Source organism: Nothoprocta perdicaria, unplaced genomic scaffold (assembly GCF_003342845.1).
Source record: "Nothoprocta perdicaria isolate Ctin4 unplaced genomic scaffold, notPer1 scaffold_58, whole genome shotgun sequence".
NCBI lineage: Eukaryota > Metazoa > Chordata > Aves > Tinamiformes > Tinamidae > Nothoprocta > Nothoprocta perdicaria.
The window spans coordinates 3,238,068-3,252,740 of record NW_020455843.1 but is presented as its reverse complement, the minus strand read 5'-3'; the positions used below and the strand labels follow the sequence as shown (position 1 = coordinate 3,252,740).

Sequence of the window (14,673 nt, the reverse complement as noted above, 5' to 3'; positions counted from 1 at the left end):
GCAACGTGCAACGAAGGTGTCTCCATAACGTTCCTTTATAGAAAGTGGTTCTGAGATATTTATGTATCTCAAAAAAGAGAAAAGAAAAAGAGAACACCAAATCCCAGACCTACCTCCCCTATGAACAATGTAAGATAAATCTACAGCTTCACAGACATGGTGACCTGAGGAACCTTCCATGGTAGGACCTGAGGAACTTCTCTGCTGGAGGATCAGCCTCGCATGAGGTTTGGAGATGAGGTGCTCTGTGTGGGTGCAATTCAAGCAGCATTGGCAGGGTGCCCAGCACCCACACCGGGCAACTGTAAGGTGACCTTCTCAGCCACCGAGTCACTTCTAATCCCGTTTTGTCGGAGAAAGGAGGCCTCGATGATCCTTCTCTGTCTTTTTTCTTTTTTTTTTTTTGGACCTAGTCACTGCCTTCTCTATTTCCAAAACAATTTTCATTAATTCGGAAAGGAAGCATTAATATTTCAGGAAGATAAATCACGGCGAGGCCATCTCATAAATCACTGTGTGCCTCTCTGCCCTTCGCCGTCGCTCCACGCCAGCCACGCTTCGCGCTCCAGGGAGGAGACTCCCCATCAGCCCTGGGATCTGCAGGACTTTGCCGAAGCCCCGAATGGACAACGAGGGGTTTCTCTCCATGCAAGAGGAGAGGGATGGAGCAAGAGAGGGATGGAGCAAGAGAAGAGCAGCATCTGTGCACGTGTGTGGCGGGAGGCAATGCAGTCTGTGGTGCTTCTTGGGTCCTAGCTCCTAGATGTCCCAGGCTCCTAGGACAACTCAGAGCCTTCAAGTCACTTGGGCACTGTGTGATAACTAGTCATGACATAAGAGGTGGAAGACTTGGCCATGGCAACATATGCAGCCTGGGGGCTACAATATTCCCTTTGGTGGCTCTGACGAACACGGACACATTCCCTCCAACAGGTCAACCACAAAGAGGAAAGCCAGGAGGGGAAGTTCAGCAGATGGCCATTGAAGGAGTCTTCTCTTCAGAGCAAAGCTAGTGAACAACGCCCCAGTTGTGTGCTAGTACCCTACRATCCTGGGCATCCAGCAGCATCAAATAAGCAACAGTCCAGGGAAAAGGGAAGGCGCTAGAATTGCTTTTTTTAATAARCATTGAGTGGATTTAATTTTTGAAATACCTGCTGATTGAGGATACTCACATACCCAAAGAACCCTGAACAAATCACATATATACATATATATGTGTGTGTGTGTGTGTGCATGTGTGTATGCACACGTGTGTGTGTGTGTGTGTGTGTGTGTGTGTGTGTGTGTGTGTGTGTAAAAGAAAAAGAGCTGTTTGAGCGAAAGTGAAACTGCTTTTATCCTCTCAAGAGGACTCACTTCCACTAACTGCAAAGAACAACGTAAAGGCCATTTTGCCTTTGCAATAAACCCTTAAACCACAGGTGTGTTTTAAGCAGGGAAAAGAAACAAGCGCGAACAACTCAGAGCAACACTTCGACGTGAGGCTTCCAGCAACACTGCAAGCATTTGGAAAGGCATCTGCAGCTGGGATAATGAGAGGTAACCTACATCCCTATGCTGGTCAGTTTTGAATTACTTCTCGATCGGAGGAAGCTGCAAGTCAACATACTCAAAACGTAGGTGCTGAGTGAAGGATGACCCTGGAGATTTCAGTCTTTCACATCTATGGAGGCCTTAAAAATACCTGTGAAGACTCTTGCTAGGAAGACAGATCTGCTCTGTCCATGACATTTGATGGTCTAAGGTGCCATTTCCCGCCAGCCCATCGAGCCCACGAGGTGCCCAGCGAGGAGCACAAAGCCGGCCCAGGGCCGCTTACCGGGAGGTGGGTGAACACAGCAAAGGTGCTGCGCAGGAAGCCGATGAGATCCACCAGGTAGTCGCTGGCTTTGCTGCCCGGTTCCATGGCCATCCAGTCGTAATCTGCCAGCTGCACGAACTGGTCTATCTTCTGATTCAGGTTAGTATAAATCTCTTCCTCTGCGGCATGGCGAGCATCCTAGGAAAGAAGACAACATCATGTAGAGTTTCAGTAGTGCTGGATTGAATATACGCTGTGGAACTCACAGCCCACAGCACTGACTCAGTCCTTTCCATTAAGGTAGCCCAAGGTAAGACCCTGGAGATATTCCAGAGCCGCTGGGACTGAGCTGTGGGCAATGGACCCTAAGTCGCCCTACTTGAGCAACTGAGTTGGATGGTCTCAAGAGGTCCCTTCCAACCCCAACCATTCCAGGATTTGATGAAGATGCTCCCAGACAACTAGGGGCTTATCCCAGCCCTCCAGGTCCTGCCAGGTCAGAGATGGGCATGGTCAGCTTGACCGTGCAGGACCTGGAGAGCAGGAGCACAAATGTAGGGTGGAAAGGGAGAGACCAGGAGGGGAATTTCCCATATGGAGAATGGCTGAGAGCCACCAAAGAGAAGTGGAGACGGGGAACAGGCTCCAGGCTAAGGAGCTCTTTGTGAACAAGGCTATTCACAGCTCTCCCCAACACAGACACTGGGCTAAGCAGAGGGGCTCTGTCTTGCATCTGCTTTGCCCTTTATTTTCTACCCTTCTGGATGAAGAGGACACCAGAACTGAATTATTCCCAGAGCACTCCTCCRTCCATGGGACAAAGCCCACCTAACCAATTCCCTACCATCATCAGGCTTGGACACTTCTCTTGTCGTCTACCCTCTGGCTACAGGACACAATTGAGGCATTGCTGCCAACACTCTGCCAAGAGATCCTCTCCAACAGGGCATGTGCAGCAGCTCCCTGGGGGCCGCGTGTCCAAGAGCTCTCACCTTGAAGGTTGTGGTTCCATAGAGCTTCGTGGTGTGCACAGTTTCTGGAAGTACATTAGTGATATTGGTTATGAATTCCTCTAGGAACTTGCAGGATTTCTCCAAATGGGTTGTGTTAATAATGATCTGTACAAGCTGCAAAAAAAARAAAGAAAGAAAGAAAATAAATGTAGTCAAGCATTGTTTGTGCTCCTGAAGCCAGGGACATGTCAGATTAAGGCATGCCAATTCGTAAGAACTTTGTCATGAAAAGCTGACACTGTGCAAACACACTATGCTCCGCCACACTCTAAGAAAGGCTGTCCTCCTGTAACAGCATAAGAAACTTAAACGAAAGATAACATTTTGGAAGAGAAATAAATAAATAATAAAAAAAAGCATTTCCCATGACAGCCACTAATACCACAGAAGATTTTCTTTAGCTGAGTTCCCTATATTCAGCCGTCAATCAGGGCTCACATCAGCACAGGGGGCAATTACAGCGGGGTTTTACCTTCCTGAGGGTGCTGGGGGTGACCAGGAGGGCTCATGCCGGTATCTGCGAGGTTATCATAGCCCCATTAGCTGCCCYTTCCTGCCTGCTGTCTTCTCAGCTGCTTTCAACGTGGCATCATTAATTCCTTGCGCATTAATTGCTTTTATGCCCCGTGCAGGCTGCTGTGAATATTTCCGGGTGTAATATAAGCTATAACAAAACCACTCTAATTTCTAGCTCAGATATCATGCCGAAACTGCTCTCTCACGATCACAAAAGGTATTCATTTCAGTGCTCCAGAGTGACACAACTTAACTGCTGACCGAGGGGATGGTGGTCTGTAACACCTAAAGAAAGGACTTTGAAGCATTCAAAAATCATTTGCTTCCGAATTAGATGCAAACTGCCAATTTCCATGTAGCCAGGATGTCATTTCTTGGCTCTTTTTGCCCGTTCATCACTTCACAGTTTATCACTTCATGTAGCAGTCACCAATACTGCAGGAAAGCTACACGATTACGGAGCCCAGCTCTCGTCAGCACCAGACAACATGAGTAGCGGCAACGGCCACAGGTTGGGASGTTTGGCTTGGACTTCACAAACAAAAAAGACATTGGGAAGGCAGCGCAGCACTGCAAGAGCTTGCCCAGAGATGCTGAGGGATATTTATTTTAGAGAAACTAAAAGCCAGCTAGAGAAAGACATGGCTGGTCCAACCTAGAGTTAGCAAGAACCCTGCTGAGGACCTCCAGAGGTCCCTTCTCCTATTCCAGTCAGTCCTTTTTCTAAGGAGATAAATTATGGTTTGATCTCCGTTGGTTCTGTGCTTGGTCTCTGAATAGTATTGCACAGGTAACTAAGAGGGCTTCTCATTTTGATACTTGGATCACTTCTGTTCCTGATTCCTGCCTTCAGATCAGCGGTTATTTGTTTGCCCTCCTGATTTCGTGCACCACTTTGCTAGTCTAGCAAGCCAGCTTTATATAAACCAGTCTCTTAAATTGGGTAGGCAATTCCTCCCGGCAGTGGATCGTTTTGGAAGACCAAAATGTCAGMGGTCTGATTGCTTCCACCTTATACCATGATCTCTACTGAGCAAGAACTCCTCAACAAACACACCTTGACTGGCTTTTGTCTGGATCGGGCATCAACAGGTAGCAGCCTTCTGGTGTAGCTCATCAGGCAGGCCTGACATGGGGATTGTCCAGTTTCAACTTAATTAAATGTTAGATATTGCCAGCTGTGCGACGTTCCTCCTAAACCACTTTTCCAACCAGCACAACTTGCAGGTTGAGACCAGCTGCCAAACTTGAAGGCACCAATTGAAACCTAGAAAACTGCACCTGAATATAAGAAAACGTCTCTGTAACGACGGCTGAACAGGTTGTCCAGGGAGTTTGTGGAGTCTCCATCCTTGGGGACCTCCAAATCCCCATCGGGTACCYGGGCAGCCTGCTCCAGGTGACCCTGCTTGAAGGAGCAGACGATCTCCAGAGGTCTCTGCAGGTAGCTAGTGGCTCTGTGGGTGTTTTGGCTCTCTTCCACCACACGTTATGAGCTGTCCCTCCTCGGCTCCTTCATGTTCTGATCTTCTCTTGAATTCGGAGGGCGGGGAGGAAGAACCTTGTTGAGGTCTCCAAGTGAAACAAAATAGTAGCTTCCTTCCCCTCCCTTTTGTTGACAGAGGGTCATTGAAAACGCGGAGCGCGCAGTTCGCTGCGCTGGTGGAAGCTCTTTGCTTCCCTGAAATTTATTTCTTCCACAGCAAGAGTCCTGCTCTCTATAATGTTTTCAACCACTTGACAACAGTCCCTGATGGCTAATTCCAAGCCACCGGGTACAAATCTGGTGGTTTCAGCACAGATGCTGTATGAATTCACAGATCAGAGAGTGGTCTTGGTATCTCTACCAGCACATGTCCTTGCACCCTGCCCGATCTTCCTTCCTTCCCAGTTAAGCAAACAAGCCCTCGGGGTGAGATATCTCAATGTCTCTAGGTCAGAAACCCACTTTCCCTTTGTTTTACTTTCCCCTCTTTGGATGGGTCACTGCGGACAAGCAGGACAAACACTGGAATTATTTGGTGCGGAGCTGGTAGCAGCTTCCAACATCCACTGCTTTGAGACAGCCCAAAATGACAGCAGTGAAAAGTGGATTACCGAGGGTAACAGACTGGTAAGGTTGGTACCTTGTCCGTTGCTTGGAAGAAGATCCAGGAGCACCAAGAAGAGGTTAGGGCTGCTTTCTGCARTAAGTGGTGTATTACCCCGAGACATGCTATTTATGCAAGGCACTTAAATGCCTTTGGAAGCCCCTTTGCCAACAGGACTGCATTTGCATCTAGGACTCCTCAGTGTGTCCTCTAGTCCTTGGGCTCCGTGAAGCCACATCATTTTTCCAGTATTTTTCTTTAAGAGAGGGAAGGCTCAGGGGAAGGCTCCTCAGAGGAGGACTCACCGTGTGCTTTCCTTTAGATGCACAGCTCACTGGCTATGCAAGAAAGGAAAGAGGCAGGAGGGAACTAAGGCACAAATTTCCTTCGATCCAATTAGAAAAGAAACGATGATATTTCAGTATAAGAGCAGGAGGAGTCACCCACGCGTTAGCTGCATCGTGGTATGCGGAGGGGACGGGAGCTGGGGATAGGGCTGCATTCCTTCTCCYGGAAGAAGGCTCAGGAGGAGGAGGAGGAATTTGCCCCCAAGGAGAGAAGAGATGGCAGACAGCAGGATAAAGGTCTGGGGAAATGTCATGTGTCAGTATCTGCTGCCACAACCGCCCCGGACACTCCGAAACTCACCTGCACGGGGTATTTGCCCAGGTTTAGGCAATTACATGGTCACTACTGCAACTGCATTAATAAATRCTCGCTTAATAATAGCCCACAGAGGCCCCTGCAAGGCATCCAAAGAGGCTTGCGAGTCCCAAACATGCCCCAAGAGTCACGATTTACCTGCATTCGGTTTACCAGAAATGTGAGTTCGTGCACAGAAAAAATAACAATCTCAAAACCAAAAACTGACATTTGAGTTTTTGCCGAAACCGCTGTGAGCGTCATCTTTGGACAGGACCAACCCCCACGCCACCAACCCTCTTAAAACTCCCACTTTTCTCGTCTCCAGCACAAAACTGCCCTGGCGCTTCCTGGCATCCTCCTACCTGCCACTTCATTTCAGGGAAATAAGGCACAAAACACTCAAAACCAGGGGAAATCCTGACATGCGCAGCCCCAAAGCTTCCTCGTTGTCCACGCTCAAGGCGCTTCCTCGTGCAGGAAYGCCGTGCAATTCCCTTGCAGCTTTCAGACCAAGCAGTTTACAACCCAGCTCTGGCCTAACACCTTCAGGAGGTTTTGCAATGGGATCAGCGGGAGCAGGAGCCGCTCGGCACAGGGCCGGGCCTCACCTCGGTGAGCCCCACGTTCTTCCTCTTGATGACGTTCTGCAAAGAGTTGCTCAGCGTCCGCGTCAGCAGCAGGTTGGTCGACTTTCTGATCATGTCATCGACTTCCGTGGAGCTGCAAGGGCAGAATTGAAGAGGAGGTTGGTGAAGTTCATTAAGGCAAAGCGGAAAACACCAAGTGCCTGAAGTCCTCCCAGCCCGACCTGCTGTCCACGTGCCGATAGATGAGCTCTATTCCCACCTTTTTGTGCACACTCGATCATAAATGCCCGGTGCAAGGAGTCTGCCTTGAGAAAGAAAGAGAAAGAATCCCCTAAATTTCAAAAAACAACCCAGAACAACCCACTCCACACACTGCTTTACTAAACCAGACTTGCAGTTTGCAGTTATGTCTTTTCCCAGACAGTTGTGACTTTGGTATTTCTGCAAGCGGGAGTTTGGTTTTCTTTTTTTGGGTTTTTTAGAATGTTTTCATAGATAAAGGCTCTTCAAAGAGAGCTGCTCTGGTCACACACGTACGCACCCATAGGTGCCAGCTCTCCTCCTGGCAGAGGGCTTTGGAAGACAACCCCAGCGCAGGCTCCTTTGCTCCATGCTTGTGCTCTTTGCAAAGATGCTCATGCTCTTTGCATCTTTTTGGACGTTTTTCTGCAGTTGGGGCTCTTGGACAAGGTTTTTCCGACACCCCCACACACACATATACATGGAAAATCCTGGGAGTGGTAAAAAAGCAACGGCTTTGTTTCTTTTCTTCTTTGCAAGGAGATGTTTCAAGGCATGTGAAGGGCCCGACAACAGTCCCACGTGGCCACCGTAAGCCAGGGGCCAACAAGGGCGGCAAGGGAAGAAGGAAAAAAAAAGAAAAAAGGAAGGAAGAAAGAAGAATTGCATTTCTCCATGCACACTGTCCCCTGTGTGAACCGCACCAGGAAGCCAGGGAAGCCGGCACGCAGGAACCTGGGCGATCCGTCTCCGAGGGCTTGGGAAGGGCTGCGGTCCCCGGCTCGCCCGGCCACACAGCAAAGGTTGGGGAGCAAAGGCTGCACCTCAGCGCTCCGTGCACTAAAGCAAAACCTTTTTTCTATCTGACTTTGCAATAGTTTGCATGCGAGCTGCTCACCTTATATGACTTAAGTGAATTAATCGCCGCTATCGACACCGGGGTTTGATCTGCAGCCACAGACCACTCGTATGCCACAAATGCCACAAACATTCACTGCCCAAGAAACCTCATCCATCGGGATGTCTCTGCATGGCCAACCTGGGATTATTAGTATTAATTTGTTTTTTCACAAAGACTTTATGCACCCAAGTGATTCGCAGTTCGCTACGAATTGCACACCAAACGCTGTCGGGCTTGGTGCTTTGTTTGAAGAAGAAAAAATATATATATCAAAGTCCTCATAGATTAGAGCTGACATCTCATACTTCCACCAACTGTTTCCCCAAGATATCCCCTATCTTGAAAACGGGAAGTTCAACCGGAATGGGGGGAAGTTTTCCAGCCAATGGATGCTTTTCTAGACACCTCCTCGATGAGGCAGCATATAAGGGTTTTTTTCCCAGCGGAGAAATGCTTAAAATATAAAGGAGGTTTTCTTGCTTCTAATCAAGMTTATAAAACTGCAAAAAATCTGCCGCCCTGACGAATGCCCTGCAAGCCGTGACATTTCTTTAAACACTTAAAAAGCAAAGCACCTTGCCCAAGCATATCCTGAAGGAGAATACTTGTGGCGGCRAATTCAAGGAGCTGCTTTGGGGAAACTGTTTAAAAATAATGATCAAAAAAAGCCCTCTGTGTTTCGCGCTYTGGGCTGCGAGTGTTGAGGAGAGCTGCCCGCGCTGATGACAGCCGTGTGCCACATCCCACAGCGGCAGTGGTGACCTTGGGGCCTGCCCTGAGTGACAGGCTGACCCCGGGCTCCCCAGGGTGCCAGGTAACTGACAGGCCACCAGAGAAAGACAGGGAAGGGGAAGAAAAGTCGCTGCCGGCTTTGTAGCCGGAGCTCCCTAATAAAAACTAATTCAAACTGTCAGGGTGAAATGAAGAAAGCGTCAACGGGGGGTTTCAGAGAAATATTCCAAATGCTTGGCTGGCAAACCCAGCGGCTCAGCTCCCTGCCCCCGGCTGCCCCTCCAAAAGGGCTGGGAAATCCAATGTGAAAAGGAATTTTAATGGCTCATCCCAGGGGACCCCGGCGGAGGCACCCGAAGGGGCGCTCGGCTTCCATGTGAGACAAACCCAGTAATCCCCATGGATGTGAAAGAGCTCCGAGCTCGCCGAGGAACGCCAGCGGAGGAGCTGGGTGCGCCCAGCACCCGTGTGATCAGCATAGGGCCCTCTCGTTGTCCTTCGAAACCCAGGCACTTCGTGGTGACCCAAGAGCCTTGGGACCCACCAAAGGGAACAAGTTGCTGCCAGGRAACGGGTGAGATCCAACTCGGGGACGGATGGGGAGAAACGTCCTATGCTTCCCCACCAGTCAGCATGAGCACCGGGGCAAGACACAGCTTCAGGCCATGCATGAAGTTCCAAGGAAGGGGAAAGCCCTTGTAGAGCCCAAACGCTTCCAGCAGGGAGCTGCAAGTCCATACTCTCCAGCAGGGAGCTGCAAGTCCTTGGATGGGGTGAAGGACAGCCTGGTTCAGCACAAGTGACTCCAAGATGTCCTGGAAGAAACATCCCCCTGCTTTTTCCACAGACCAACCCTGCAATGAGATGTTCTTTGAAGACTTGACAAGCTCCCATCATTGCCAAAGGTGCCACCACTCCAAGGAGAACATTGCCTCCAGCCAGGAGAGGAGATATCCAAGCCACTCAACAGCACAGCAGCTTGAGGAAGGTCCCCTGCACTTGACTCATACCCAGACCTTTTGGCATAGGCGGAGTTAGAACCAGAGCTAGAGCCCCAAGCATAAACCCATACCTCAGGTGAAGGTCCTCGGAGAACTTGAGGCAAGCGTAGATGAACTCCTTGATCTGACTGTAAACTTTAGGCACAAACTCGGAGAAGGGGAACTTCTTTGGAAACGGCTGCTGCAAAACAGAGGAGAGAACCGGAGTCAGTGGAGCTGATGTGCAGGAGGGGACTGGCCTCCAGCCCCGAGTCACGRCCGTTTCCAGCCACATGTCCCAAGCGGTCAAATCAATCTGAGTATTAGCTAAGTCCAGCAATGAAACAACAAGCCAGCATTTATTGTGTATTATCTAAACATTTCAGCCAAGTGGAAGACCAGATAATCACTTACAAATGGCCCGTGGTGTGTAAGGGACTGGGGTTGGAAGGGAACTTGCAGCTAGAAAGGAGCAGGCAGAGGAAAGCTATTTCTCATCCCCGCTCCCTCATCCTTATTAAGGCAAGTAGAAAACAAACAAAATAAATCCTGCACTGGACAACTTCACTTTTATTTCCCACCGTGCCCAAGGTATTTTGCTCGGCCACATCCCACGGTTAACACCCAAGGTGGGCGTGAGGTTCCAACACCGAAAGCCAAGAGGAGACAGATGCTCCATCACTTGGCCCCAGGTCCAAGGAGCCCTAACACAGGCATAGCTTTAAGGAGAAGCACAAAACACTGGGAAACTGGACAGCCCAGTACAGTTTTGGGGAAGGATGTAGGCTTTTTTTTTTTAAGTCTTAACACTTAACTTGAACCAAAAAGTTCCCTCTCCTAATGAAGTTCACCAGGCTGGGAGCTCCCTGCCTGCCAGCTGCAGAGCGCAAGGCCAAGCTCGCTTTTAAGAGACATTGGCTAGGTCAAATCTGGCTACATGCTCAGGTTTTGCAAGAACACTTTTTTACAAAAGCCAAGATATACCATTTTACTGGACTTTTTTTTTTTTTTTTTTTTTTTTAATATGAGAGATTAGAATAAATCAAGGCCAAGCTCATTAAATGGACACTTTGAACTGAAATGAAAATCAATGAGGTCTCAATAAATACACTGTCCTCTGCTCCACCCGGAGAAACACAACACAGGGAGAGGGTATTTGTTCTTTTCCCTTCTCTTTTTGTAAAGACCCTCTGTATTTTTAAGGGCTCTCCATGGCAGCAGCGAGAGGCCTTTGGAGACGAGCTGCTCAGGTTGCCATCTTTCCACCTTACCTTTTCGAGCTCAGCATCCTGGAACGGGAACTGTCCAACTATTTTCTTATAAATCTCTTCATCTGTTACCGGGATGGGGCTGTAGTTATCCGAATCAAGTATATTTCTAAAAAAAAAAAAAAAAAAGAAAAAAGAGCCAGCTACAGCAACCCTTCTTGCATGTGAAAACCTCCTCATCAATACTGCTCTTCGTGTCCATCCTCCTACCAGCTGCTGGAGAGGGATTCATAGTGATCCAGCATGTAAAGGGCTTGGCATGCACTGATTTATGGCATGCACTGATTTACGGCATGCATGATCCTCACACGTGAATTTAAGTGGGATTTCCCAGGTCCAAGAAGAGCCCATGCAAAAGATCAACAGTGCCCAACATCCAACATGAGTTTGCCACTGTCTTAAAAGAGCACTGTCTATTTTAAAAGAGCAATTTTATTTACAGTCTAAATTTACTTTGTAAGGGAAGTCTCGTGAGAGCACTGGTTTGCCGGAAGGGTTTCATACCTGAAAACTCCTGACCATTTCTTCAGCAGGGTTTCACTGTACTGGTCTCGGATTTCCAACAGCATGTCAAAGAGCTGGTTCACTGGGAAGCCATATCCCTGTTGGTGGGAAAGAGAGTTTCTTAACTTGGATAAGGAAAGGTCACCAAGACCTTTGAATTAAATGTTATTTTCTGCATTAGAAAGGGAGGATGTGAGCAAACACAACCATGACTGCACGCTGCAGCTCACGGACACTGGCAGCGAGCGGCAGGAGGGCTCAGCAAGACTAAGAGCAGCTGCAACAGCCACRTACCTGGAGCGTGTCTGCAAAGAGGACAATGAGGTTCTTCAAGTCCAACACCAGGCCTGGGTCAGAGCAGTAGGACTGCAAAAAGAGGGGGAAATGTAAGCATCTCTGCACTTCAACGCAGTCACACATATCTTTGAACCACAACTAAGATTGCCCATCACTCTGGTCACGACCACGGCGCGAGCAGACAACCTTGACATGGTGAAATATGTAAAGTTTTGGGCAGACTCTTACCAAATATAGACTCCGGGATCGTAATCTGGAAAAGAAAATTGAGATTTAAAGCTCGTTGGAAACGCAAGGAGGAACGACTCCATTAATCAACGTGAATGACTGGAAGAGACACTTTTTCCATTTCCCTGTCCAAAAAAAGAAAGTCAGAAAGAAAGATAATGCCCTAAAGCTATCAGAAGTGATAAAAGATGTCCCAGCCCTCCAGGCAAGGAAGAAAACCCAGGCATGAGAGTGTGGCGGGGTGGAAAGAGGCAGGAGAGCCTCCCAAGGCAAGGGCAACCGCGGGACGGGCAGCACGGTTCCCTCCGAGGGGCTGAACGTGAGCGTGGCGGCCACAGCAACAGTGTTGAGAAATTGCGTAAAACGCCACGATTCCCAGGAAAAAAACAGTCTTCTCCTGGCARCCACTTCAGATACAAAGTTTGGCATCACTTAAAACAACTTGTCGAGGCAACGGAGTTGGTAAAACTGAAAAAAAAAATCAGTGTTTGTCCACATTTTACTCTCATGGCTTGCAGACCAGCGGAAAGCCTCCAACGGGAGATAAAGAGAAAAACACACCTAAGAACAGCTTTGGAGCAGAGCTGCGGAGCAGCGTCGCCAAGAGCCGTTAAACCGGGCTCGGGAGCGCGGAGATGGGACGCGCCAGGCGGGCGGGAGGAAGCGAAGCCTCYGCACCCAAGTTCCAGGGAGTTCCCAGGATCGCGCGTGGGAAAAGGGCTGGAAAACGTTAGTGCTAATGGGAATGGTAACGTAAGGGTTGTCAGCTTTTAGAGCACCCAAAATGGGAAAAGAGATGGGCTGGCTTTTGCACTGGCTTTTTTTTTTATTATTTTTATTTTTTTTTTGCAGAGAAATAACAAAGCAATAAGCTTTTTTTTTATTTTTTACAAACTTCATTATTCTTGAGTAAAGAAATCTATATGCTGTCAGTTTAAGCATATGCTTTTTGTAGGCTGACAGCATCCCATCGTTGCCATTAACTCTGGGATCCGAGTATCAAAAAGGCTCATGCTTCGGCGTGCCAAATTCRGGCTTTTTCCTCCCCAGTTTTCCAGGACAAACTGACTCCCTCTGCTGGTGCAAGCCCTAAGTGATCAACCAAACAACCGAAACCACCAAATCACTGGTTTATAAAGTCCAGTGCACCCCCACAAATGCAAGTTTSGTAAAAGGAAACACAGCACACTGAGAGGCAAGAAAGCTGGGGGTTCCTTCTGGAAAACTGCTGCCCTCTGATTTAAATCATTGGATTTAAAAAACTCATAGGCAAAGAGGCCAMGGAAGGAACCCTCCTGCAAAAAGCCTGTCAGAGCGGCCTCGAGCAACAGCTGAGCAGCGCGTGCCTTTCACTTACCGAGTGCGTTCTCAGCGCCGCGATCGTCTTGGATAAGGCCATCTCCCACAGCTCATCAATGTAGGCTCTGTTTACCAGGCCCTGGGTCGTATGCARGATGTGATCTTCGACTACAAAAAACCTGGTGGGGAGGAGAAACCAGCACGGCTGTCAAAGAGTTCTGCAGGTCACGGAGGCTCTGCAGAGGCTGCTAGCACTGCGTGCCATGGACAGGCAGGTCTTGCCCGTGCAGAAGCCTCCAGAGCAAGCTCAGCTTTGCAGGATTACCCGCTCTCAGTATAACCAAGGCTGAGCGTGTTTATTCACACTCATTTCTGCAGGACTTGGCATTAAGCGTCGCTGTWTTACACAAATGAGCTGCAAGACGGTTGTTCCTAGCAATGCAACTCTGTATATGCACAAAAGCAGAATTTTGCCTTTCTAAATCTCCCACTGCATTATTTAGAAGAAAAACTCCATTTAAATCCTATCCTGACTCTTTTCAAATCAGACTGCAGAACGAGGAGCTGGATACTGGCTTTAGATTTGCCCTCCATATAGCAGGAATATTGTCCAAGAGTGATATTACAGAATCCTAACCCAGGGTACTATTCACTGCATCATCAGGGCATGTAGATGCACATAGTCCATAAGGTTTATTTACCCTCCAATTTTTGGAAAAACACTTACAGGGTGCACAGGGTACACTAGTGATACAGCAAAGCTTTCTGGCACTACAAAATAAAATATATCTCCATTTGCAAGTGCTGAAGGAGTCCTGACTGAATCTGTCCTGCTTTGCCTCCTTTGAAGGACTATCCAAAAAAAAAAAWYMMCMWTTTTTYCYYYYYTTTTTTTCCTTTTTGGGCCAYTGAACAACYCCRGGCACACACATTTAGCAAGCACGTCTATAAAAAGGGCACCTACCCTACAATTTGATTGAAATACTTCCTGTAGCCGTCTAGCGTTTCGTGCTGCAACAAAGCAAGAGAGAGCGGAGCTTAAAACAAAGGCGGCCGCCGAAACTGGAACCAACCCCGAGCCCACCCAAGAGGCCCCAGGACACCGGCTGCTCCTCCTCGCCCCGATGGAGCCACGGGGCCATGGGGCCATCGTACCATGTTGGAGGGGGGCTGCAGGACCAGGCGAGCTTGTTTTCTCCGCTGCTTCCTGTAGTAGTTCTCAAAGGTCTCGCGGGCTCCCTGGAAAASAGAAGGAACTCGCTCAAGCCACCAGCCTTCGGGTTCAGCCGGTGCCCTTTCGCATGGAAAATGGCATGTTTAAGATGCCACGTGCCATCTCTTCCAGCACATCTGCGTCATGCTTGTCTATGGTTGGATTTGATGATGATGAAGGTCTTCTACAGCTGGACTTGATGATGATGAAGGTCTTTTCCAACTATAACAACTCTATGATTCTATGCTTTCCTATAAAACTTGGTCCTAATATCTGACAATCAGGAGTTTTAGTCTAGGCACCGACTCAAGCAACAAGTTATTGAGATACCCAAGGAGCTGGTGAGCTCCTCCATA

General features: G+C 48.6%; 1 protein-coding gene across 4 annotated transcripts in view; it reads right to left on the bottom strand.

Moving 5' to 3' along the window:
• Nucleotides 1-14,673, bottom strand: part of EXOC6B (exocyst complex component 6B) — a 219,116-nt gene that overhangs the window by 81,113 nt on the left and 123,330 nt on the right. For all 4 annotated transcript variants that reach the window (XM_026048845.1, XM_026048846.1, XM_026048847.1 and 1 more), the window contains exons 9-18: nt 14,260-14,343; nt 14,069-14,115; nt 13,163-13,283; nt 11,575-11,646; nt 11,281-11,378; nt 10,780-10,885; nt 9,601-9,710; nt 6,677-6,788; nt 2,797-2,931; nt 1,823-2,002 (exon numbers count right to left, since the gene is read on the bottom strand). In XM_026048845.1, coding sequence (XP_025904630.1) covers nt 1,823-2,002; nt 2,797-2,931; nt 6,677-6,788; nt 9,601-9,710; nt 10,780-10,885; nt 11,281-11,378; nt 11,575-11,646; nt 13,163-13,283; nt 14,069-14,115; nt 14,260-14,343 — 1,065 coding nt within the window. The remainder of the gene's footprint in view (nt 1-1,822; nt 2,003-2,796; nt 2,932-6,676; nt 6,789-9,600; nt 9,711-10,779; nt 10,886-11,280; nt 11,379-11,574; nt 11,647-13,162; nt 13,284-14,068; nt 14,116-14,259; nt 14,344-14,673) is intronic.